This window comes from Tenrec ecaudatus, chromosome 13 (assembly GCF_050624435.1).
Source record: "Tenrec ecaudatus isolate mTenEca1 chromosome 13, mTenEca1.hap1, whole genome shotgun sequence".
NCBI classification, from domain to species: domain Eukaryota; kingdom Metazoa; phylum Chordata; class Mammalia; order Afrosoricida; family Tenrecidae; genus Tenrec; species Tenrec ecaudatus.
The window spans coordinates 30,429,033-30,454,914 of NC_134542.1; the positions used below are offsets into that span (position 1 = coordinate 30,429,033).

Consider the following 25,882-nt stretch of genomic DNA (forward strand, 5'->3'; position numbering starts at 1 on the left):
TCAGCCTAAATATGCACCATCCAGTAGTTAATTCAGTAAGCAAATGAATCCAACCACAAACAAGCTCATTCATCATTCTAAACTGTCTATTTTGCTGCAAAGAGTTTCAGGAGAAAATGCCATTTTCTGACTCACTAATATTACTTTGAAGGATTTTCAACTCTTAGAAAGCAAAGAATCCAACTAGCTAGTTCTCAGTGGTTAGAACACACACACACACACACACACACACACACACACACACACACACCTCTTGAAATTCCCCAAATGAAATCAATTTCTAGATGCTTTTCGCATTCTGGAACCAACCAGGGAATCTCTCCATTGTGTCATCTGAAGAAATAGCTCTCCAACAGATTCTATTTCTGCTACTTACTGATTCCAATCCCCCAGCTGATTATATTCTTCTGTGGTGGAATAAAATTTAATAAGGCCCTTTTAGCCAAGTCGCTGTCACTCATGCCAAGTGATTGGCTGGGACTATACAAATACGATAAGTAGATAAAGTAGTTAAGTACTTATGTAAATAGGGCATGTGTAACACTCATAGAGGAGATAGGCCAGTTTTTGTTACCATCCCCCTGGCTCTATGGATAAGCCATCTTTGAAGCAGGAGCAGAGACAGAGCCCAGACAATCAGATCAGCACATTCCAGGTCTCTCTCTGAAGTGGCCAAGAGCAGAGGCACCAGAGACTGGCCCAGAGACTATGTGACAGAGCAAGAGGAGCAGCCCTGAGGCTATGAGAGGGGCTGTGGGGCAGAATGACAGGTGGGCTCCCTGCTCCGGGAAGGCAGAGGCCAAGGAACATGAGTGAGAGGCTGAGGACCAAAGAGAGATATGGTTGTTGGCTAAAGAGATGTGTTGTTATGAACCAGTGATTGTACCCTTAATGTTTACTGATCCTGATCTGTGGTCACTTATCAACTTCCCAAATAAAACCGTCTAATTTTGAGTGTTTCCTTTGAGTTGTATGTGAGTAGCTATTACAATGAACCCTCAAACCCAGGGTGGAAGTAGAATGCTGTGGGATGAACAGTGTGTATAAGAATAGTGAAGAAGGATGGAGCGTGGAGGAATGCCTGACCCCCGCCTCTTGGCAACAGAGACACCAAAGGAGGCCAGATATGGTCCCTCTATGCCGTTTACTGTACCCTCCTACAACCCCTAGTGTAAAATCCCTAAAACACAACGCTCAGGACAATTTTATGACCAAGGGCACATCTCTCTTTTTTTTAAACCATTTTATTGGGGCTCATACAACTCATCACAATCCATACTTACAACCATTGTGTCAAGCACATGTGTACATTTGTTGCCATCATCATTCTCAAACATTTGCTTTTTACTTCCCTCCCTTCCTCTTCCTCCTTCGAACCTTTGATAATTTATAAATTATTATTATTTTGTGATGTCTTACACTGTCTGACATCTCACTTCACCCACTTTTCTGTTGTCCATCCCCCCAGGGAAGGGGTTATATGTAGATCATTGTGATTAGGTTCCCCTTTCTCCCCCACCTTCCCCTTCCCCTCCTGGTATTGCTACTCTCATTATTGGTCCTGAGGCGTTTATCTGTCCTGGATTCCCTGTGTTTCCAGTTCCTATCTGTACCAGTGTACATCCTCTGGTCTAGCCGGATTTGTAAGGTAGAATTGGGGTCATGATAGTGGGGGCGGTGGGGGAAGCACTAGAGAACTAGAGGAAAGCTGTGTTTCATCGGTGTTATACTGCACCTTGACTGGCTCACCTCCTCCCCATTACCCTTCTGTAAGTGGATGTTCAGTTGCCTACAGATGGCCTTTGGGTCTCCACTCCATACTCCCCCTCATTCACAATGATATGATATATTGCTCCTTAATGCCTGATACCTGAGCCCATCGACCTGATGATCACACAGGCTGGTGTGCTTCTTCCATGTGGGTTTTGTTGCTTCTCTGCTAGAAGGTCGCTTGTTTACCTTCAAGCCTTTAAGACCTCAGATGCTATATCTTTTGATAGCCAGGCACCATCAGCTTTCTTCACCACATTTGCTTATGCACCTGCTTTGCCTTCAGCGATCATGTCCAGAAGGTGGGCCTCATGGAATGTCAGTATGATAGAACCAAGTGTTCTTGAATTGATGGAGTACTTGAGTAGAAGCCCAGTGTCCATCTGCTACTTTAATATTAAACCTATAAATATATGCACACAGATCTATCTCCCCAGTGTCCTATATATATTTACATATGCACATGCCTGTAATTAGACCTCTATAAATGCCCTTTGCCTTCTAGTTCTTTCCTCTATTTCCTTTTACTTTCCTCTTGTCCCTCTATCATGTTCAGCCTTCATTTGGGTTTCAGTAATTCCTCTAGTTTATGTTGCCCTTGATCAAGCCCTACCAGGCCTCCTACACTCTCCTTGCCATCAATTTTGGGTCACTTGTTGTTCCCTTGTCCCTGGGGTTGTTAACACCCACTTCCTTTCTCCCGCCTCCCCCTTTCCCATGTCTCCCCAGTTATTCCCATTGTTTTCTCTTCCAGTTTGTTTATCCCACCTACCTTATCTAGATAGACTTGCAGAGATAATAATATGCACACAAAAAACAAGACAGAGCAAAGCAACAAAGAAAACAAAATAACAACAAAACAAATGAACAAAAAAAGCGCCTGTAAATAGTTTAAGGGCTGTTTGTTGACCTTTGGGAATGTTTTTCTGGTTGAGTGTGATGGGGTGCCATGCCATGTCCCAAAGTCTAGTTTTGGTATTCGGCCAAGGGTCCATTTCAAAGCAAATAAATCATGTGAATAAGCACCAGAACTTAAACAGCACAATACATCAACTGTTTCCTTCCATTTCTGAGTTGACAAGACAAACAAAGGTAAGCCTGTTTATCACTCCAGTTCCGTCTGTCGAAAGTGGTTTCCGGACGAGATTTCCATAACGTGCATTCAGTGCTGCAGCCTTTGCTGATGGAAACCACAGCCAGATGTTGAAATTCTCTCATTATGAACAAAGTCAATCTTTCCTTGAAATGTGTCAGTTTCCTATTTACTAAATTATAATTTAACAGCATTTAATGATTTTACTTGTGCAGCTCCCATAAAGTCTAACTATAATATGTTTTTGTTTGTTTGTTTGTTTGTTTTTAAGGTTCTGGACTGTGGTATGGGACCAGATAATAAATCTCCTCTCTCTGGTTCAATGCCAATCAACTACGATGACCGGATGCACTGCACGGTGCTGAAAACCACCCTGGAATGAGTCATAAGATCCAAGAACAAACAAACATCGGAGGAGTTTTAGCAGCAAGTTCTTACCTGAAGCACAATAGGATCTATGCAAGTAAACTTGGTCTCTTCTCTATACAGATACTCAATGGAGCACTTCAACAGAAGGATTTTGGGATTCTTAATACAAGCATTCATCTACAAAAAAGGAAAAGCTTGTTCATGCTTTTAAAGGTTTGCACCGTCCACACTTCCTCCCATCACAACTTAAAACTGAAAATGACCATAACTCCTCAGCCCTTTCATAAGAGTCTAGTTGTGTTTCCTAAGCAAATAGAGCTCACTTTTCAAATACAAATGTCTTCAAACTGTGGCTGTTTCCCGAATGCTGGTCTACTCTATTCCACCAGGCTACAGACTGCAATTGCCAAGGAGAGACACTGCAAGGAGACAGCACACCCTCATTTTAAGGGGCCCTGAGATAAACGATTTCACACACTCCAAGAAATCGGTGGCTTTGAAAGGACATTTTAGTCTTTGTAAAATCCAAGAAGGGAGAAAAGAATTATAATGTTTCCTGCAAATATTTCTAAGACATTTGTACATGGACATGGGTTGGCAAGCAGACTTTCATAGCACAAAGTTCACCAGGAAACCTTACTGTGTCCCAGAAGCAGAGTTCAGACCCGCAGAGCTGAAGCCACAGGCAGAAAAGCCAGGGCCCTGCTAGCAAGAAAGGAGCTCTTCCATGGCCAGGTTTCTGACCAGCCACACCTACTGACTCAAACCGATTACCAGTTCTGAAACCTGTAACTCACCAGCGGGGGAACCACAGTCAGGGTACTTTTATTACCTACAAATTAAAGACAATAAATCCCTAAATACAGGCAGTGGGGCATCCTCCACATGCACCTGTAATTTTCTACAAATCCCAGAGAAGAGCAAAATCATATTTATCTCTTCTTAATTCAACAAAGAACATTGAATTTGGTTTAAGATATTACTTTAAAGGATGATGGGTTTCCGTGGGTTTTTTTTCAGTATGACTACGTAGAAACATGTCCGACTTTGGGTCACTGCTATAAACAGCAGAGCCAAGCACACTGTATTTATCTACGCTCAGGAATGATTGTCCGGAAGCTCACTGTTTCTATCAGCTGGAAGTTTCGAGTCCCCTGGTGGCACAATGATTAGGCGCTGGACTACTAATGGAACCCACCCCGAGGCACTTAAGTACAGACTGGTGCTCCGCTTCTGACTGGCTGCAGGCTGGATGGAGCAGGTGTACTCTGCACGCATAGGGTCTGCACACGCGGAACGGACTCAGTGTAACTAATGACTTGGCTCTGCTTAGGGTAGAGAGCCACCACCTAGTTCATCCATTCCGTTTCTCAGGCCAGAACCCTGCCTCGGCTCTCCCCCTGAGCAGCACAGCTAAGTTTGAGAACCTGTTACCAGTTGTGTCTCAAAATGTGATCTCAGGCTCAAAAAGCAAGGCTGGAAACACTTGGAGCTTCTCCCCGTCTCCCAGCCACCACACACACATCCATGAGCTACCTCAAGCCTCCCCACCGACAGGCCACACCCACGCACAGGCACACAGCTAGCTCTCTCTCGGGGCTGGACTTGTTGTTAGGTGCCATGACCCTGCACACAGCAGAAGGACGCCTTGTACAGTCAGTCCTGCACCATCCCCACAATTGTTCCAATGCCTGCGCCATTGTTGTAGCCAGTGGCTCTCCATCTCGCTGAGGGCCTTCCTCTTCTGTGCTGCCCCTCCACTTTACCCAGCATGATGTCCTTCTCCAAGGACTGGTCTCTCCTGACAACATGTCCAAATTATAGAAGACATCCTTGCCTCTAAAGCTCTTCCAAGATGGTGGTTCTCAACCTTCCTGAAGCTGCTGTAACAGTTCCTCATGTTGTGGTGATCCCCAACCATAAAATGATCTTCATTGCTACTTCATAACTGTCATTTTGCTACTGTTATGAATTGGGTGAACCCTGTGAAAGGGTCGTTCGACCCCCAAATGGGTCACGACCCACAGGTTAAGAACCGCTCTTCCAAAACATATTTGTTTGTCCTATTGACAGGCCTGGTCCTTTCAATATTCCTCTCCGGCACCAGTTCCAACGCATCGAGCCTTCTTCAGTCTGCCTCATCCAAGGTCCGACTTTCCCAAATACCGTGACTTGGATCAGGCACACCTTCGCCCTCTGAGAAACACCTTTCTTTTCAACACGCTGAAGAGGTCTTGTGGCACCAGTTTACCCAGTGTAACCAATCATTTCATCTCCTGCCTACTGCTTCCATGAGCATTGACTGTGGATCCAAGTAAGAGACCTTCTTCGACCTTTTCTCCATTGATCATGAAGTTACCTACTGGTCCAGCTGTGAGGATTTGGGTCTTCTTTACACAGAGTTGATGTCCAACTGAAGGCGGCAATCCTTGATCTGCATCAGCAAGTGTTTCAAGTCTTCTTCACATTCAGCAAGCAAGCATAAGCCCACCCCTTCTGCACCTATAATTTTGAAGGGGTTGGGCGAAGGAATTTACACTTTCCACAAGGCTCTCAGGCAGTGCTGCAGCTTACCCAGAGCAGTAGTATGTCAGGGCCTCGCCTGCCTTCTCCAGCCTGAACTCTCACCACTCCCCACTCTGCACCGCAAGGTGTCAGAGTGCCCCGACACACCTGCTCCTTTGTGCTAGCGCCAGACAGAGGCCTCCCAGGGGGTGGCCGAGTGAGCAGCAGCGAGAAGGCTAACAGAGTACCAGGGAGAATTCTGCAGCTCAGTCCTCCAAGAGAAGAGGCGCGTTTTAAGTGTGAGGCCTCTGGAAGGAGAGCAGCCTGTTCAGAAACCCTGGTCCCCCTGAGCTGTGGCAGGGTCAGGGAGGAAGGACACCAGGACCCTTTACCCCGCCACTCTCATTCTGCCAAATGTATTTCCATGACCTCATTCAAATCCCTTCATCATCTGGGAGACCTTCTGGGAGAGCTTCCCTGTACATCCAAAACAAACTAGAAGGTTCCCCCCAGTGCAGGCACTGTTAGCTGTCTCCCTGTACATCCAAAACAAAATAGAAAGTTCCCCCCAGTGCAGGTACTGTTAGCTGTCTCCCTGTACATCCAAAACAAACTAGAAGGTTCCCCCCAGTGCAGGCACTGTTAGCTATCTCCCTGTACATCCAAAACAAACTAGAAAGTTCCCCCCAGTGCAGGCACTGTTAGCTGTCTCTCAGCTTCCCCTCTCTTCCTCCCAGCATTAGAATACCTCGACTTCTCAGGCATGCATAAAAGCCACCCACACAGGACAGCGCTCTCCCTGGGCTCCCCACAAGTTAAGGGTGACTGAATTCTAGAAGGGATGTAGGCAGAACGAGTTCAGCAGCTTCCAGGATCCTGCCTTAAGAGGTGAGACACGAGCCTCTTTGCTAACAGAATACCTTCCTATGTCTTCTTCCACTCTACTGCCTGGAGTGTGGATCCGCTAACTTGGGTCTGACGGTCAAGGCCACACGACTGTTATTAGTTTTCTTGTCATCCACAGTTGAACCTAATTCTAACACTTTACCCCTTCTGAATTATGAGGACACGATGCTATAAAGCCATTCATTACGATGCATCGCAATTCCAGAGTCATTAAAATGGGGGGGGGGCATTTCTGTCATTGCACAAATTATCTGTAGTGTAGGGCTGCGCTGTCTTTCTTACCAGACCAAGCTAGCTCACTGCCCTGGGGTCCATTCCAACTCACAGCAAGCAGAGCTGCCCCATGGGGTTGCCACGGCTGATGCTGGACTCTCTATGGAGCAGACGGCCACATCTCTCTTTGTCCACATCCTTTTGGCCAGTCATCAGGCCTTAACCACTGTGCCACCAGGGTTCTTTCTCAGCTAGGCCATGCCTGCTTCATGGCCAGGACTGTGTCTTATTTTCCTCTGTAACCCTGGATCTGGCACACACAGGCATTCAGGAAGGGTTTCTGAAATTCACCATTGAACTACATCTTATTACCTTTTTATGTGCAATGTTCTTGGTACAGACAAAGCCATTGACAACCACAGAATCAAACTTCTTTCCACCTGGGATCTAAACGAACAATTAAGAAAATTCAGTGATATACCTTTGGATTACAATCATTTTTTTTTCATTTGAAATTGTGTCTGTTGTGTGGTCAAATCATCACAAAGAACTGCAGGCTATATTTCTTCCTTTCAACCACTGACGGACCGCGCTTCAGCACGGCTGTCTACTGGCCCACTCTCTGCTCTGTGATGCAGAAGCTTGGTGTCTGACAGAACCATGACTCTATGGACCACAGTCCAAAAATACACACAGAATTCCATTATGACTTCAATAACAGTTTTTTTTAAAGTCCCCATCCATGGCTCTTCCTCAGAACAGTGACAGTAATCTGTGGGATTACTCAGAGCTGATGTGTCAAGAAGAGGAAGCAAGAAAAGGATAAATATATTTGTGTTCCCAACTCACCCCACTCAATTCCTCCATTGCATGCACCTTTCACTTCCTGTGAGCAGCTCTCATGACCCTGCTCCCCAGTACTCTGCCCACAAACAGAGTAGACAGCAGGAGCAGGGCTTCCAACTGGTTTGAACCAGTTAATTCATGGCCAGCCCAAACGACCATAACAGACCTTAATTTTAAAAACTTGGGTGAAGCAGAGCGCAAAAGAGAATGAGAAAAATTGGGGGCCAAAGCCCTGGAATGAGCGACTAAGAATGAGCCCTTTCAGAGGCCTATTGGGGGAGAGTGGGTTACTGCCTGGCCTATAGAAAGCAACATACATTCCAAGTGGCCACCATCTTTGAGCCAGGCACCACTGTTTCAGCCTACGCCAACCGAGAGATTTGGTTGCTATGTAACACACAAGCTGCCCTGTTTTCTAAGAGGAAGATTATTTCTAGCAAGGGGTCAACCTGTAAGTTTTCCTGTTCTGGTTACTGTGCAAGTTGACCCACATCTTACCCATCCAGGTTCAGCCTGCTGTCACTTTGTTGGTCATAGGAGAACCAGGAAGAACTGGTTGGAAGCCTGGAGCAAGAGCTTCCACTGCCCACCCAGCAAGCTCCCTTTTTAGATGACCACTAGGAGAGAAGCCCCCCTCGGGCCAGCCTCCTCAGCACCAGCCTCAGGCAGGCCCTCACCGCACTCACTTTTTTAACGTGGACGAACTGACGGATATCCATGTCATCATCCCGGTTCTTGACATCGGGCCGGACGGTCTGAACCACCTGGCAGACCAGCGGCACGATGATGTCCCTCCAGGACGGTGACAATGACTCATTCTGGAGCAGCTGTTGAAGCAGTGCCATCATGTGGTTGTGATTAGCCGAGCTACAACACGGTCACAGAAGAGAAGTTTGCACAGTTAATACTGCCAATGGCAATAATTCCTAAAAGGCAGTGAAACCAAGAAGTCAAGCCCACTGCCATCGGGTCAGTGCCGAATCACAGAGACCCCACAGAAGTAGGTAGAACTGCCCCCTGTGAATGTCCAAGACAGGAAGACTTTACAGGAGTGAGGGCTGGTGGTTTTGAACTGCTGATCTCAAAGTTAGCAGCTCAAGGCATAACCACTACGCCACCAGGGCTCATTCCGAAAAGGCAGGAAGCCATCTACAAAGGATGGTGGGTCACAGATTTTCTGTATCAATCATCTGCTTTCAGTTTGTCTAATCTTAATGATTTTTTTTTTCAACACAAATGACATCTGTGAATATCTATAATTGGGATGTCCCCTTTAATTAGCTAAAACAACATATTGGCACATTCCAATGGGGATAGTCAAGCACAGTTTGGGACTCCTGTTTTCTACTAAATTTAATCAGAATAGGTTTTATTTTCTAAATAATTATAGTACATAGAACTTCAAGTCACCAGTGACCATCTAAACAGACAACAGAATTGAAAAGCTCCCGGCCTTACAGCAACCTCTCCATGGCCTGCTTCTCCCCATTCTCCTCCCTCAAGAGCTCCAGGTTGCTGTGGTGCCAGCCCAGGGGTGTGAAAGGAAGCTCTTTGGATTTCTCCTCTACTCGGCGATTAAATAATGATTCTACGGAAAGAAGGAAGGAGTTATTACGTCACTGTCATGGCTCACATCACCTTCTATTTCTAGAAATTATCAGTTTCTCTTTTTCTGTTTTTTAAGTAGAACAAATCAACTGCTAACTTGAGTTGGCAATTATAGATATATAAAATCGATGTGTGTAAATATCTAAGGAAATACACACATATAAACACATGACAATTAAGTAATGAGATGATCAGTAGTTGGCAACAGGCAAACCAGACAGAATGGTGAAAAGCAGATTCACATGGGAAACCAGTAACTACACATACACTCTCTGAAGAGCACATGAAGATGGGTTTTCACACGGGTTTTTATTGATTTGGAGATATTAGAAAAGGGGGGTGTGCATTTTACCTATAAAATCACAGACTGAGACCTGCAAGCAGCAGAACTCTGAATGGCGACAGAATGGCATGTGACAGACTAGGTGCTGACATTTATGAAGTGGAGCCCAGCTCACACGTGTCTGGGAAGGTAGATGAAAGTGTACACAAAGCTTCTGCAGACAAGCCTTCACCGGGTTTCTTTCTCCAAACAGAAACAAAGGGCTTAAAAAAATAAGTTTATTAAGATAGACACAAAATAAAATATAAAGAGATGGTAAAACAGGATCTACGGAAATTAATTTCACCACAGGGTAAACTCATTAAGTAAAAAGGCTGAAACATAGATCAAGACCAAAACCATGGCCAGTTTGGACTGTGGCTCTGCACCGAGATGTAAACAAATAACTGGAAAGAGGGAAAGAGCGCCTACAGAAAATCTCCAACCTCCCCTCTTAGATACAACCGAACAGCCGGCTACTCAGTAAAGCATGCCTGCCCACATCTGAGGTTTAACAACTGTACATTTCAATGAAGCAAACTGCAGCCTATAAACATCTGGTTGAACCACGTGTTGAGAGGTGAATTTAACAAGCCCGGCTAAGTTATGAGATCAGCCACGAGTGGTCTCCCTTGTACCAACTGATCTACATCTCTCTTTTATTTGAAACCATCAGAGCCAGGAAAAGACACGGCAAAGGGAACTCTTTCCCATTATCTGAAAGCCAGGCTGTGGACTGTCCCAGATTGAGGGGGTGAATGTGCAAGCTCTACTCTACAGTAAGCTGGGGAAGGAAGTTATGGTGAGAAAGACTTCTGTCCTTCTATACTCTTTTTGCCCAGGAAATTCTTCAGCAAAGTTGATTCTTAGAGATCTACCTGGGAGCTTTTTGACAAGCTTGACAATCCTCAATCTCTATGTGTATCAGCATTAACACCACGTTCATGATATAAGAAAGCATAAGGTGCTTCTAAGAGAATAACTTACAAATGTTACTTAAAAGTTTTTTTAAGCAGTATTTCAAATCAGAGACCTCCTTCTCCTGACCCAAGTTTATGTTCTTGATATCCTCAGATTCACTACTTATACTTAAAAACTGTGTTCCCACAATACTACAGTGATCAAATCTATTTTCAGCACCCTCCGATGTGCGAGGCCCTCAGCAGAACTTCATAAATAAAAGAGCATCATCCACGTGGAGTACGGAGTAGAATTACCTTTGATGAAGGCGTCACTGATTGAAAGCTGCTGTCCTCCGGTGTCAGCAATCAAATACTCTGCATGCCAAGGGGAGAGCAGACAGGAGGAAGAAGGAAAGGAGAGACATGACTACAACAAGTCCGTATAATTACACAGAAAGCACACCCACACACTAAGAAAGGATTACTCACATGAGACCCTTTCTTGCCCGGCAAACTCAGGGAAACTTTAGGCTAAAATGCCTCCTTGTACTTACTCAGCATACTTCATACTACACGCAAAAGACCTGAATTAAAGAGTCACAGAACTGTGAACGACGTCATCTTGGTTAAAAGTGTTAGAAATCACTCAAGAGATCTCTGTTCCTTATCAAAACTTCAACCAGTTTGATCACCAGAAATGTATGTGGAAGCCTAAAGGTTACATGGGTTTCTCATGTACAATTTTACTCTGACTTCATAATGACTTCCTCTTACTCAAGGTAGTTCACAAATAGAGAAGTCACTCAATAAAACAACACTGAACGTCTTCTTTTAACTTAAGACTATAGGCAATGAAACTAATAGAAACTAAATAAATCATTCATCGGGATTTTCATTTGTTCCGATAGAAATGAGTTTTAGTTTTTCAGTCAAAGCAAACACTACTAACTCATTGCCCTCAGAGAATTGGTAAGCCTACTTTGAATGCTTCTAGAATGTTAATCATCCCTCCTGTGAGTGAAACTGACTCTTCACTTCCCCAGGAACTTTTCTCTAGGGCTGTGGCAAGCACGGCTCAAGTGGGGTTCTTTCTACATGCAAATGAAAACCACCGGTGCACTTCATGGCCTTTAAAGGTGCAGCAAAATCCCTCTAAAGTTCATTTATAAAAAACTTGGTTCTTAACACAATATGCTTTATAAATTTATGCCTTGTGAAAAAAGTATGCTTCTCTCTCAAATCGCCATGAGTCAGTATTTATTTTTCAAAAATTCAAGTATGCCAGGTCAACTACAACCAAGCAGAGATAGATGGTGATCTTTTGCTCTGCTCCTCCCTCACAGACATAAACGATGCCAACCCCTTTCTATTAATAAACTGCTTGTATACACCTTACTGGACATGCTACAGCTTAAACATGTACATCTGTGAAGATGAAATAACGTGACTTTGTCACAGAAGTATCTCAAACATATATCAAGTTCTGTAAGCCTCCCACCTAGATCATTAATTGTGATGCGCCATATATGCTTTCTACATATGTATCCACACACACACGCACTTCAGTACGCATCCCTTCATAATGACATCCTGTCCATTAACACGCTTCAGAAAACTGACGTCAATATAATCCATACTCACATTCATCCAGCGAGTCCCAAAATATTTTTAATGTTATTTTTCTCGAAATTCTATCCAGTATCGGTCATGCACTGCGTTCATTTATTCTCCTCCAGTCTAGCACAGTCCCTCCCTTTTTTTTTTTTTTTATGACTTTCATGACACTGAATGTTAAAGGAGTCCAGGCCAATTGTTTTGTGGAATGCCCCACACAGTGGATTGATCAATCATTTCCCCCACAGGACTGATAAACTTACTCCTCCAGCCCATATACTCATTCATAGATGTTAGATCTAGAGGCTTATGGAAATGCTTTTCACCTTTTTCTTTAGTTTCTACTTTCAATTTTCCAAGAGCAGTTCAGTATGGGTTTGCAACATATATAAATATATATTTTAATTATACAAAACTCCCAGACCAAGGGCCAAAAATTAATCAAACCAGATCACTGTTCCAGCTTCATAGACTTGAAGAGTGTAATTTACTCATGTAGATTAAAAACAGAAATTTTTAATAAAGTACAGAAATTTCTACCCATTTTATAAATTCAAATGCCCTCACTTTTAAAAGACAGAGATAATCCATAAGAAAAAGGGGGGGTATGTAGTATTTTACCTTTAATTCTAATGGAAAGGCAAAGACCACTCATTGCTACTGGTAAAAGGCAGTGAGGCAAGAGGCAGGAACTATTATCAGTTTTTTGTCTTTACTACCAGGCTGCTTTAGCCATCTCTACTTTCTGGTCTGGTAATCGGTGTAAATCTCAACTACAATATCAGGGGAAATATTATCTCATTTCAACCGCATACGAGACATGAAAAGGGGGGCCATCCTTGTTAGTTAGAATGCCAACAACTGATGGGAATTTAAAAGTCCAGCAGCACTGGTGAAAGGATTTACAAACCCTCACATTCTAGAGTCTCAAGGTTACAAATGGGCAAGGGACCAGCATAATAATTATCTTTCCCTTAGATCAAGGATTCTTTACACTTGGCACAACTTTTTTAGAATTCTAGATCTATATTTCTCATTTCAGACTCAGAATTAAATGCAAACAAGTCTACCTAACCCCTCACTCAACGAATGCGCCTCTCAACAATCCAGGGAGGTGGATATTCACATGCCTGAGGTGTACTTCTCGCGCCAAGGGACAGACACTCAGGCTACTGACTACTGAGCTGAGCATTTTCTTTATCCAATAGGAAGTAAGTGGAATTTCTTTGAGATAGTTCAAACAAATAAAGGGGACACCAACTATTATATTCTCCATTGTAAGTTCCCTAAATCCCTCAGTCAGTCTTACTGTAGCCTGGAAATCTGCTCCATGCATGAACGAGAACCTAACATAAATCTTGAGGGCCTCTGGTGATGTAGTAAGTTGCTCTTTGAGCTATTAGCCACAAGGTTAGTGGTTCAAACTCACTAGCCACTCCGCAGGAAAAAATATGAGGCCACCTACTCCTATAAAGTTAAAAGGTCTTGGAAACCCACTGTGCTACTTTCTTTTACAAGAATTAATACCAGACTAATCCCAAGAAGCTGGAGATTAAAGATGTCCCAAATGTCCAACTCTTCGAAGATGCTATTCTGTTCCATTGTCCCCCCAACTCCGCCCTTGAGCATAGTCCCTCACATCCCTGGATTCTCACAGAAACTGAAGAAACTTGAAGGAAATGTCTCACGTGGTGGTGGCTGCTGCTCAGTCCCAGATCCCAAGGTCAGGCAAAGGTGAGCCAAAAGCATGGTCCAGAGCAGAAGCCAGAAGTCAAACAATGTCCGAAAGTCAAATCCGGTCTTCTTGCTTCTACCAAAGCTCAATCAAGAACTAAAGGGCTGCCTTTGCCGGAAGTGTGGCTTTGCCCTTTACCAGACCTTACCCCCAAGGAAACCAAGGAGGTGTCTTCAGTCACACCCTCTAGTAGGAGTGGTTTAGCCACATCAAACCACTGAACCTGCAAGTAACCAAACTTAGATCTTTATGCCGTGAGTTATTAAGACTGAGTTTCTCTACAGAATTGCAACAGTAAACGTTTAGACCTAATTATGCTATTTTGTATTTAATTGTGTCACATTTCTATCATGTTTAAATTTTAATTCTGGTAACAAAAATGCTAGCCATTCTTTCAGGTTTTCACTCATTCGTGAATCTGAATAATCCTACAGGTATGGGCGAAAAGGATGCTGAACCACACTGTAGACACATAGCTAAGGAGCATCTCTCTCCCAGGGACATTAAATAACCCTTTCGATATTTGGCACAACAACTAGATCAGGCTACACAAAGCCAGCTGTTACTTTAACAGCGGGATTACTGAGCTCTGAAGGTTTCCTCCATGTTAAGTTCTTTATGTGTGGTTCTCACATAATCGGGTCATCCCAAACCCACTGCCACTGAGTCCATTCTGAGTCATCCTGACCCGGTAGAACTGAGAAGTGCCCCTTCGGTTTACGAGGCGTTAAATCTTTACAGGAGCCTCAGCTCGTGCTCTCAGAGCAGCTGGTAGAACACTGGTGCCCGATCACCACCGGTTCCTCTTCTTAACCTCAGAGTCCATTCTGGTCGCTACACTTGTCTACAAACTTGCCAACTTTCACTGTCAACTCTCCTTGCGCCTACTCTGTTCTGTCTGAAGATTAATCTTGACAGGAAAAAGAAGTTTCCCTCAGTCGTCAATTAACATTTTCTCAACTCCCTCAACTCATTTGTCTAACTTTTCTTTCTTTTCATGATAATTTTTAAAATGTCTTCTTAGATATGCTTGGCACGCTCCCCAATCTGTACTTTTGCCACTCTGCCGCCGTTCCTCCAAGGGCTGCCCCCCGGGGGTTTTACAGATGATCTTCTGAAGAGCCTGGGTCCAGAGAGGTCCCAGGGGAGAAAGACAGCCTTTTCCACAGTAGGTGCTGCTCCTCGGCCTTCACTTGGTGACTCACTTTCAGTCTCACTGCACAAAGATCATCCGTCCAGCCTTCTGTTCCATTCTTCTCCCCAAACGCTGAAGGCAGGGCTGTGCTCAGCAGTGCACCGCTGGCTGTAATGAATTCTACAAGACTCTCTTCAAGACTTTGAACATATCACCAAGTCAAAAGTGTGGTTCCCACTGTTTTCTCCAAAATGAATGTATGGGTGTCCAGAGACCCGATGTCCCCCGTCGTGGCACAGCGAGCCCATAGGCGACATCTGTCACCGACATTATGAAGGTCTGGCCCGGTACCTTCCACTCGACCAGTCTATCATTCATTTGACGGCACACATCACTTCAGCCACGCTGTCCTTTCACACGGACCCAAATGTTCTCCGGCCCTCTTCTAATGTTCACTTTGAGGGTTCTCACAAAGCTGCATGTCTCACACGTGTTCAAGGCGAGCCGGGCTTCCCCTTCCCCACAACTGCTCCGCACAGTTTGTTTTGAAATGAGATGCGCCCTTTTTAATCACTCTGACTCTTCATGTCAATGTCGCACAGCCTGGTAACAGCTAGCATCAAAAATAGGTTGCATGACTGTGAGCTTATTTCAAACTACTCTATTATAGATGCTTAAGTTCAGAAGGACCACTTCTCTTTACTGACCACATTTGTAATCTCAAAATAAAAGCGCCAAGAATTAGGAAAGCATTTCAGACCTAAGTGAGGAGATAATTCCACCGTAAAGAGCTAAATGTTAAAAACTCAAACCCTGGGTGAATCACGTAATGATGTACTTCACCTTTATAATAACGATTTCTAGGAAACAGAACAAAATCAGGAGCCCTGGTGGTGTGGTGAGTTACGAGTTGGGCTGCTAACCACAAGGTCAGCAGCTTAAAGCCACCACCTGCTCCATGGGAGAAAGACGAGGCTATCTGCAATCCATGAAGACTGATAGCCTTGCACACCGAGAGGCTGCTCGACTCTGGCCTACCAACTGGGGGTCACTATGAGGTGGAACGGAGTCAACGGCAATGAGTGAGTGAATGAGCACAAGTAAAGTTCCACAATTCATTCATTTTACATAATGCCACTTTAGGACTGTAATTTAAATTGGCTTTCAATCACATCAGAGTAAACTGCATTATCCCTTTAAAAAGACACTTTGTGTCTTGTGTGATACCGCGTTAGAAGTTAGTAAAAGTCTATCTAGTTTTCCTTTCACAGCAAATGCCTGGTTATTTTTTAATCAGTAGGCTGAAGCCACAAATAAGATAGCAAATAACAGTTTAAGTTTGTTGGAGAGTATCATATAGTATAACATGTATCTAATGAAACCCACCACACCCCTGTCATCAAGTCCATTCTGACTCATCACCCTGGATGGGGTTCCCAAGAATGTCCATCTTAGGGGAGCAGTCAGCCCATCATTCTCCCAGAAACAGCTGGTGGGTTGTAACACCAACCCTGCAATAAACCATCCAGTGCTTGTCCTGCAGTGAAATAATGAGCATGGTAAAGGTTTCATGGAAAGTTCTCAAATGCTTTCACCCACAATTGGGCTGAAGAATTTCAACAGTTTTGCAGAAACGCTATGTGACTGGGTAAGAGCACAAGCAAACAGGCTTTAGAATGTTAAATGAAGAGAGAGACAGAGAAGAACAGAGCAGAACATCCATGTTCTAAATGCCAAGAGACGCCACGTTGGAAGTTGCACATTATGCTACGGGAGAGCAGTCGGGTATAGTTCCTTTTACAGACCACAAGCTTTAACCTGGGCCTGGGGCTCCTGAGGGAGAAAATGAGAAATAAAAGGAACCAACCAAAAAAAAAAAAAAAGATGTGGGAGGTGGTGTGGGACAAATGAGAACGGGTGGAACCAACCCTACACCAAAACCCTCAGCCGCGTGGGACAAAGGACGTCAGGAGGACAAGCTGGCTTGAAATCCTGTGGCCCAGCTCTGCGGCCTGTGTTCGGATTCCAGGGGGCAACTACCTCCTACCTTTTTGGTCAGCAGGGTGAGGGGGCACGTGTGGGTACTTGGAGGGCTTCTTGATATGGAAGTTCACGTTGTCCAGCTCCACGTTCAGGCTGATAGAGGCGGCTGAGTCACTGTCCACTGTGGACTGGAAACTGCTGACTGATGTGCGCTTGCTAGGACTGGCAGAATCTTTTAGTGTGGGGAGGGGAAAGAGATACAGGGAGAGGAGGGGGTAAAAATGGGTTGCATCAGGGTATCGGAGCAAAGGAGGAAAATGGTTCTTTTAATACACAAGCCCAATGTGCAATACCAAAATGGAAACAGCATTTCCCTGCACTTGTGTGTGGACTTCATTAAATTTGAGCCAGTTAAGCATATAAAACCAAATTTTAAAACACAGCAATAGAGTGGAGGTTCTGCAGAAAGACAGTCTGACATCACAGTGAGGAGGTAAGAAAGGGGTCTGCTGCGGTGTTATTAGCTCACGGGTTATTTTTAAGCCGCTGCAATCTAGAGCCTATGGTAACGCCTAGAAACCCCAGTGGCCTGAGACGTTGGTTTCTTATGAGAATCAAAGACAAGGATGGCTGCCAGATGTTTGCACTTAGTTGGAGTCAAGTCATAATTCTTCACCAATGATGGCGTCAACTGAACAAGCATGAAGCTAATTTTATTATACATTCAGAGGAAGGAGTTATCGAAACTTAAAATGCCAGAAAGTTAAACTCACTCGTCAAGTTGTCGTCCCCTTCTTCAGCCATCTGCTCTGTGTCGCTGTCATCGAACTTGATATCTTTAAACCAAGACGGCTCAGAGTGTCCCTCCACAGAGTTCACAGAGTCGCTGTCTGGAGAAGGCGTCTCAGAAAACTCTGTCCTCTGAAAGGAATCAGGACAGCACCCAGACAACTGAGCCTCTGTGCCACCAGCACCGCGGCTATCTGTCACACTACAGCCAGTCTGGCCCTCGGCTCCCACACGTCTAACCCCTGAACGCATGCTTGCAAGAAAAAATGAAATAAAACCTAAGCTGTATAAAAACAAGACACAAAACTTATGTTTCTAAGCCCACACCATCCTGGAAAATCTGTCCTCAAAATAAAATCATAATTCTCATTCATCAGAAGGTACACTATCATGCAAAAGACTTTATCAGAATCTACAGTCTTTCGATCTTTAGGCGTAAGAGAGAAGATGGCTTAAAAATTCTTCTACCCGGAGGAAGAGTTTCTCCGTAGGGGGCACTGAGTTCCTTGAATGGTGGTGGCCCCATGTGGAGAGGGATATCGATAATGGTCGTACAACACAAGGAGTATAATCAGTGGCACTGAATTATACATATAGAAGTTGCTGAATTAGAGAATGTTTTGCTGTGTGTTTAAAAAATTACATGCAAAAACCATTACATGCTTAACAATGAGTACAAGGAAGAAGAAAATGTTTTATAACTGTGATAAAAACTATACAACTCATCTTGATATGGTTGAAATATTTAATTGTACATGTGGATGCAGTGCCATGAGCACTTTTTCCTGCCCCTGCTCTAGCGCACATGTTAAATGATCACCCGATGTAAACAAGTCACTCACACTAGTCTTTTGGGTCATGTGTCTCTTTCTCCCAACCACTGTTTCCTCCATTAGTTCACAAAGGGGCGACTGAATTTGAATATATATCAAACTACAAAAGCCAACACGGAAACTATCTTTCCATAGCGCTCGACCATTAAAGAAAGTAACTTCTGCATCCCTAATTGTTTTTTAAAAGCAAGATAAAACTGAAAACCACGAGAGTTAAGTGACTGACAATCCACAAAGCTGAACTGAAAAAGATTTCTGATTCTAATGGGTTTACCATCGCCATCGACTGTCAAATACACATGGGAAACATGTTAGGGAAAAAAGCATATTTTGGTAATTCAACTACTTTTCATCCCCAATGAAGGAAAAAAAAGTGTTAGAATCAAGCTTGCAATGTTCTCACTGCCCGTAATAGCGGAAATCACCTGCAGAGGTCTGTACAGCGCATACTCGTCCCGGAAAAGCTGGTCGTGGTGACTTACACAATCCAGCCAGCGGCCATCGACCATCGCTTGTCCGATTGCTATGGCCTGAGCCCTGAATCAACACGAATCAAACAAACAAACAAACAAAAGTTATCAATGCCAGCCCAAACGGTTTCACAAGTACAGAAAAAGACACAAGCTTCGCTGTTTTAAAGGTCTAGTCAGAGCTGGAATGTCAAGGCATCCTGGGACAGGTGGTAAGGAAGAAAATGAAACACACCTGAAGCTACATCAGGAAGCCCTTCCACAGGACAGGAGGAGCGCCTACGGAGAAGGCGGCTTCACAGGCCCACGCTCACTACAAGCATCGAGTGAGCCGTTAACACACACTCCTGTCCTTGCTCACCCAAACCCAATGCACTGCCACGGAGTCGAAGCTGACTCACCATGACCTTGTAGGACAGGGAAGGGCTGGCCCTGTGAGTTTCCAAAACCGTGACTCTTTACAGGAGTAGAAAGTCCAGTCTCTCTCCCTCTGTCCTTACTAGAAGATGTACTATATTTATATATATATATATATTTATGTGTGTGTGTGTGTGTGTGTGTGCGTGCGCACGCACTCATGCACACGTGTTAGGGACAGCCTGCCTCCTACCCTAAAGGAGCTTTTACACTCTTGAGAAGAATAAGGAGAATATTAAATGTTATAGACATAAAATACAATGCACCTATACTGGTCCAAAGCTCAAAGAAATCAAATAACTTAAATACAAGCACAAAGCTTAAGAGAAATGTCATCAGAACTGGGATCCAAAGTCACTGTAATGCGGTTTCTCTCCCCACAGCTTATTGCTTCCCATGGAGGGAGGAGCGAGCCTAAGCAAGTGGTTAGAGCTGGGGGAGATGCTGGCTCAAACAGCCGCAGGAGCTGGCAGTCACTCTGTTTTACAAGTGATGCGTGAGGGGGCTAGGACCTTCCGGGCCTGGCTTAGGGACCAATTCTCAAGATAGGCTCTAATACCTAGAAAACAATGATAGGAGGATCCACCCGGTAACACCGCCTCTATTCCCCAATACCGCTTTACTAGAGCTCTGCAGTTGGTCAATGACGGCGTGCTTCTGGTTTTGTGATTGGATGTTGGTTTATAAATAAGGCTAATAGGACCCAAGTGAAGTGAGACCCCGTGGTTCCCTGCATCTGTTCTACACTGGTTAAGCCCACGTGTGAGAAGGAGTGATGGTCACCCGAGCCATGAGACCTGGGCCATGAACAGCACCCCCTCAGCAAGAGATTTACTCTCCTGAATCGCCCAAAGGACTGCACAGTGTTTCATTCTGTTGTGCCTAAGGATGCTAAGCATCGGAACTGACTTGCTGCCAATGTCAACAACAATCTTCCAATAATGTCCTCATTAAAAACCAATGAATACAATAATATCAAAATGTCTTTCTGAAGATCACAATACCTTGTAGCGATGTGTCCATTTCGGATTAGCCAGTTGACTAGTTCCTTTCCCACAATGCAGTTGGGGTGCGTGCGCAGCCAGTAGCGGTGATCCTGAAACTCCATGCCACTACTGTGATGGCAGATTCTCTTCCACAGGTCCTTCAACTGCACGCTGTCCTGCAATCACATGAAGAGCACGCAGCTGCTCACGGGAAGGATACTGTGTGCCTCTTCGGGGTCTTCCCTGTGCCTTTTAGATTAATTAAAAGTCTGCTTTACACAACTTAGACAACGGGGTGGGGTTACACCCTGAACTCAGCTTATCTCACTTCCAAAGTTGGTTTACCCCTAGAAACTCAGCTCTCCCAAATATTTCAGTCAATAGTATATATAACCAGCTTCGTAAGGACTGAAGTTCTAAACAGCAAACCCCTCTTTGGATATGACACAGGAGGGAGACAGCAGTCCATCACATGGCGGCAAATGTCCCCAGCCATTCTCACCTATACCCAATTGCCAAATTATTATTAAAAACGTCCACTGTTACTCGGTGTAGAGAGGCATAAACCTGAAGTTGTAAAATCAGAAATTACTGCTCTGCACACCACGGTCCCAACTGATTTTCCATCATAGTTGCACAGATTCCAACTTAAATTCTTACCCAACCTCTACCAATTACTTAATCCACTTTGCTGACTCTCCTCCACAGCTTCCCTCCCACCTCAAAACCTTCTCTTTCCTCACTGCCCATCAAAGTCCACTCCCGTTCTTCAAGGTGCAGCCTAAGCCCTTTTGTTGAAAGCCTCTCCTGACTTCTTCCCTAGGAATGATCTTTTTATTCTTAGACTCTGTGTAGGCTCCACGGTGCACGGTATTCACTTGGCATTCATTTTACTATTAGCGTATTACGTCTCTGCTGACGGCCTGCCCAGTCATAGACTTGTACGGACTGAATGTTTGAAGAGCGGTCCATGTGTACGGGAAACAGTTTCACAGGTTCAACATTCATCTGGAACCTCACTACCAGGAAACGGTAAGCACTCTTCTTAGGTAGGCCCCGGAATTCTGATCTCGGGGCCAGGCGAAAGGTGACAAGAGAATATTAGCACAATACGAGGGGGCTTCAAAAAGGTTGGGGGGCATGGAATTAAAAGAAAATAGGAATTGCCCACAAGCTTTTCTGATGCCCTTCTGTGTGAGTGAAGAACACTGGAGCAGCTCCTCAAGGCACTCTAAGAAAAATCTTAGGCTATTTCCTGTTTAATTTATGTATTAAGCGACTATTCCCTTCATTTGCTTCTCAAAGAAAAACATCAGCAGGATAAACGTCCTTCATGCTCAAAACTCGCAGCGGGTCACGGAAAGCAGCCCAATACCAGGAGAATCTTGCGCTCGTCCTCAGTGGTCTCGGTTCTAGCATACGTGCGATTGGCCTGGGGGCTGACGGACGTCTCGTATGACGGCACCATAGGAGAACCAGATCGATCCAGGGACAGGTTTGGAATGCTGGCTGATCTGAAAAGAACAGCAGAAAGGACACAGAGTTCTAAGTTCTGCAACAATTAATACACTTACAGTGAAAATTCACGGTGAAAGAAATGCCCCCCAAAACGAAAATGTTCCCTTGCCAATGTCACATGTACTTTAAAAAAAAATATTCAGTACAACTTTATCCCTTCACAATAGAATAATTCACAAGTTACTCAAAACATTTTCCCTCAGACACTTATATGTTAACTATTGTTAAACTGTATGCTATTAAACTCTAGGATGTATCTAAGTCTCTTTTGTTTTTCTTCTCCCCTCCCAAGTAGATAAGTCTGTGCTTTTTGCATACAATGATTTAGTTTTGAAAATGTTCATGCTATAGTAATTCAGTAAGTGTGTGATTTATAGTATTCAGACTACTCTGATTCTTTAAGTTTTTTTTTCTTTTCTTGTTTTACATTTTATTAGGGGCTCATACAACTCTTATCTCAATCCACACATATACATACATCAATTGTATAAAGCACATCCGTACAGTCTTTTCCCTAATCACTCTCAAAGCATTTGCTCTCCACTGAAGCCCTCTGCATCAGGTCCTCTTTTTTTTCCCCCTCCTTCCCATTCTTTAAGTTTTTATAATATCCTTTTCCACAGGTAATTAGATAATTATGCAGAAAATAATTCCCAATTAACTGATAAAAGCATGCTGTCCTCTGCTGTAAAGAGTCAGAATAAACATTGTATGTGTTTTTCTGTCCATGAACTTGAGCTACTCCTGTCACATGTACTTTTAAAAGTAATTATGATAGTGTACATCAGCAGTTCTCAACCTGTGAGTCGTGACCCCTTTGGGGGTCGAACAACTTTCACAGGGGTCGCCCGATTCATAACAGTAGCAAAATTACAGTGATGAAGTAGCAACAAAAACAATTTTATGGTTGGGGAGTCATAACAGAATAAGGAACTGTATTATAGAATCATGGCCTTAGAAAGGTTGAGAACAAATGGTCTACATGCTACCAGTAGGAAGCTAGGGAAAGAGTTCAGACATACTCCGCAGGGTGTTTGCAGCTATTAGGTGAATACCAAATTAGTTCTACAACCAAAGTGCAATGTCACCATTTCTCACCTCATTGGTGTAAGGCACAAGTGAGTTCCTGAATGATCACAACTGCCTTTAAAAATGGTCTCCAGCTTCTACGCGTGTGCCTCATAATCTACACCAGAGAGCTACTCGAGCGTCCCTCTCATAATGTGATTCAGATCACCTCCCTCCTTGCCGCTCAAAACTGGCCAGCAGGAGGGCGCTGTCTTGGAGTAGAACGCCAATTAACAAATGTAAAAGGAAGGACTGAGTTAGAAAAGCCTCGTTTTGAAACCAAGAAAGTAACCGTGTAATTCAAGAAAGAATCACAAAACTAATGAGTAAAGGATAAATGTGGAGCCAAGTGTTTATAAAAAGTATCTCTACTGCATATTATGTATGAATTAGCAAGGAGAAAATGCTGACTTTACACACTGAGGAAGCCTAGTGTGGACACCGTTTCAATGGAGAGAGCAGGTCAGCAGCCTCGATGGGTATTATACTGCGCCCGCAGACTAACGTGAGAAGCACACTTCACTGCGGCAGCCCTTCAGAGCAAGAGGCAGAGCCCAAGTTCATCCTGAGAGAGACAGCCTGGGGCATTCTGCTACCCAACTGACCTGTGACCTTCCTAACTACCTGCATGGTGGAAGGTTTAAAAGGCTCAGCATCTAACAGCAACTCTAAAAGGGCTGCTACAGAAAGCAGACACCTCTATTAAACAAAACGGACAAACGGTGGAGCACCTGGTAGTTTTACTCCTTTCACATTTTTAAAAAATTGTGAATTCGGTGGGGGCTCACATAGCGGGTCATCATTTTTAAAGTTATTGTTTCTGGACAGAGCCTCCACCAGGCCTGTGGACTTGGGAAGGCAGCGTTCCCGGCTCTCTCAGCACCACCCCTCACCCCCACCAGGACGGCCTTCTGCTGGCCACGCAGCTGCTGAGTTGGAACCAGCAGGGCCGTCCCTAACACACCCGCCCGACAGCTAGCTTCCCGCAGACAGCTGCACCTTCTAGAAGCTCCACGTCAGAACAGCAGTTTGGGCACCTTCAAGGGCCTCAAGTCACATTCCTTGTAAGTGCTCTGTAAGCCTAGAGAATGACTATGTCTGAAGGGGCAAGGTCAGAGGACAACCCTTCGCCACCCTCACAGAATGAGCAAGTAAACTGTTTTGGTGCAACTTTCCTAGCTTTTTCTCTCACATTCCTTAACAGAAACCGATCACTGTTAACTTTGCTGACCTCCTACTATAACCACATAGAATATACTGCTCTGAGGACCACACACTTACATATGAAAAAGACTTGTCTGAAACTTACTGTCACGTGGCTCAGGAAAAAAGCACGTTACAGGAAAAGTGACAAAGCAAACGGGCAAACTGTAAACAATTCCTGAATCTCAGTGACGGCTATAGGCGAGCTCATTTTACTATGCTTCCAACTTGTCTCCATGCTGGACTTTTTTCCCAAAATATTAAAGAATTAAGTAAAACTCTCCCGTAAATAAGTTCCTCACTCAAGCACATGACAAAGTCCTTAAAATGAACTCTACTCTGTCTCTGGTCCACCAGGCTCCTTGTTACTGGTTTCTTTTTTCGTTTTTTTTTTTTCAATCATTTTATTGGGGGCTTGTACAGCACTTGTCACAATCCACTGTGTCAAGCACATGTGTACATATGTTGCCATCATATTTGCAAAACATTTTCTTTCTACTTGAGCCCTTGGCATCAGTTTTTTTTCCTTCCCTCCCCCACCCACCCACCCACCCTCATGAACCCTTAATAATTTATAAATTATTATTGTTTTCATGTCTTACACCAACTGCTATCTCACTTTTAGATTGTTCATCACCCTGGGTGGGGGAGGTGTGTGGCAATCTTTGGGATCGGTTCGCCCTTTCTCCCCCCCCCATCTTCCCCCTACCCTCCTGGTTATCGTTACTCTCGTTATTGGTCCAGGGGGGTGGGGGGGGGTCTGCTGCATGGCCAGCACTAGGTGTGGTGCTGAAAGAAAACACTGGGAATATATTCCAAACCACCAAATGACCTACTGTCCACAAGTCAATTCCAAGTCAACAAAAGCAGACCACCGCATCTTGCAGCTGACCTTGCAGTTGACAGCAGAGGGCTCCCACCCCCCCCCCCCCCCCCCGCCACCAGGACTCCAGGGGGAGTGCATTAACCCACGCTGCTGCCGAGGCCTGCTGAGTATCAGGTTCACTTCACTTTTTCAGTACCCAAACTTATTAATAAGGAAAGTGTTGTCAGTGGGGAGCTACAAGTTTCAGAAGATTCTAGGAGATTGAAAAAGGAAGAAAAAGTTTTGAAAAGGGCAGAAAAAGTACCTAAGTAGAATGGCTATACGCTAAGAAGGAAATAATCATTGGTAACACGGGTAACTAGAGGGGGAACAAGAGGGTCTTAGAAGGGGCTACACCAGGACTAAACATAAGAGGCCGGCTGAGTGAACTGAGCCCTGCCTGGAATCTGCCTGTACGGCTGGACTGAGAACCGGGAGACTTGGTTGGGAAAGGAAGAGCAGTGGCCGGCCTGCGGCTGTGGACGTGGCGGTCACTGGACCTTGGGGAAAACCCCGGACTTGGTGAGAGTCCAAGGGAAAGGGACCCAGAATCGCATATATTTAGTACCTCCATACCCGCCTTGCAGTGATATGACAGGTTGGGATCTGTTGGGCAGGGAACTGCACTTGAAAGAACGGATACAGGATGTTTCTCCACGGCACCGAGCCCCATGCTTAGAGTCAGCAGAGCTCAACCGAATGGAGACGAACCACGTAGGGCAACATCTCAGG

General features: G+C 44.5%; 1 protein-coding gene across 4 annotated transcripts in view; it reads right to left on the reverse strand.

Moving 5' to 3' along the window:
* Nucleotides 1–25,882, reverse strand: part of PIKFYVE (phosphoinositide kinase, FYVE-type zinc finger containing) — a 91,884-nt gene that overhangs the window by 46,951 nt on the left and 19,051 nt on the right. For 2 of the 4 annotated variants that reach the window (XM_075530436.1, XM_075530435.1), the window contains 10 exons: nt 21,872–22,010; nt 20,515–20,672; nt 19,049–19,160; nt 17,775–17,922; nt 17,066–17,233; nt 10,850–10,909; nt 9,161–9,290; nt 8,389–8,569; nt 7,229–7,303; nt 3,302–3,409 (listed from right to left, as the gene is read on the reverse strand). In XM_075530436.1, coding sequence (XP_075386551.1) covers nt 3,302–3,409; nt 7,229–7,303; nt 8,389–8,569; nt 9,161–9,290; nt 10,850–10,909; nt 17,066–17,233; nt 17,775–17,922; nt 19,049–19,160; nt 20,515–20,672; nt 21,872–22,010 — 1,279 coding nt within the window. Of the gene's footprint in view, nt 1–3,301; nt 3,410–7,228; nt 7,304–8,388; nt 8,570–9,160; nt 9,291–10,849; nt 10,910–17,054; nt 17,234–17,774; nt 17,923–19,048; nt 19,161–20,514; nt 20,673–21,871; nt 22,011–25,882 lie in introns of those variants that run through there. The other 2 variants (XM_075530438.1, XM_075530439.1) reach the window with 2 other exon arrangements.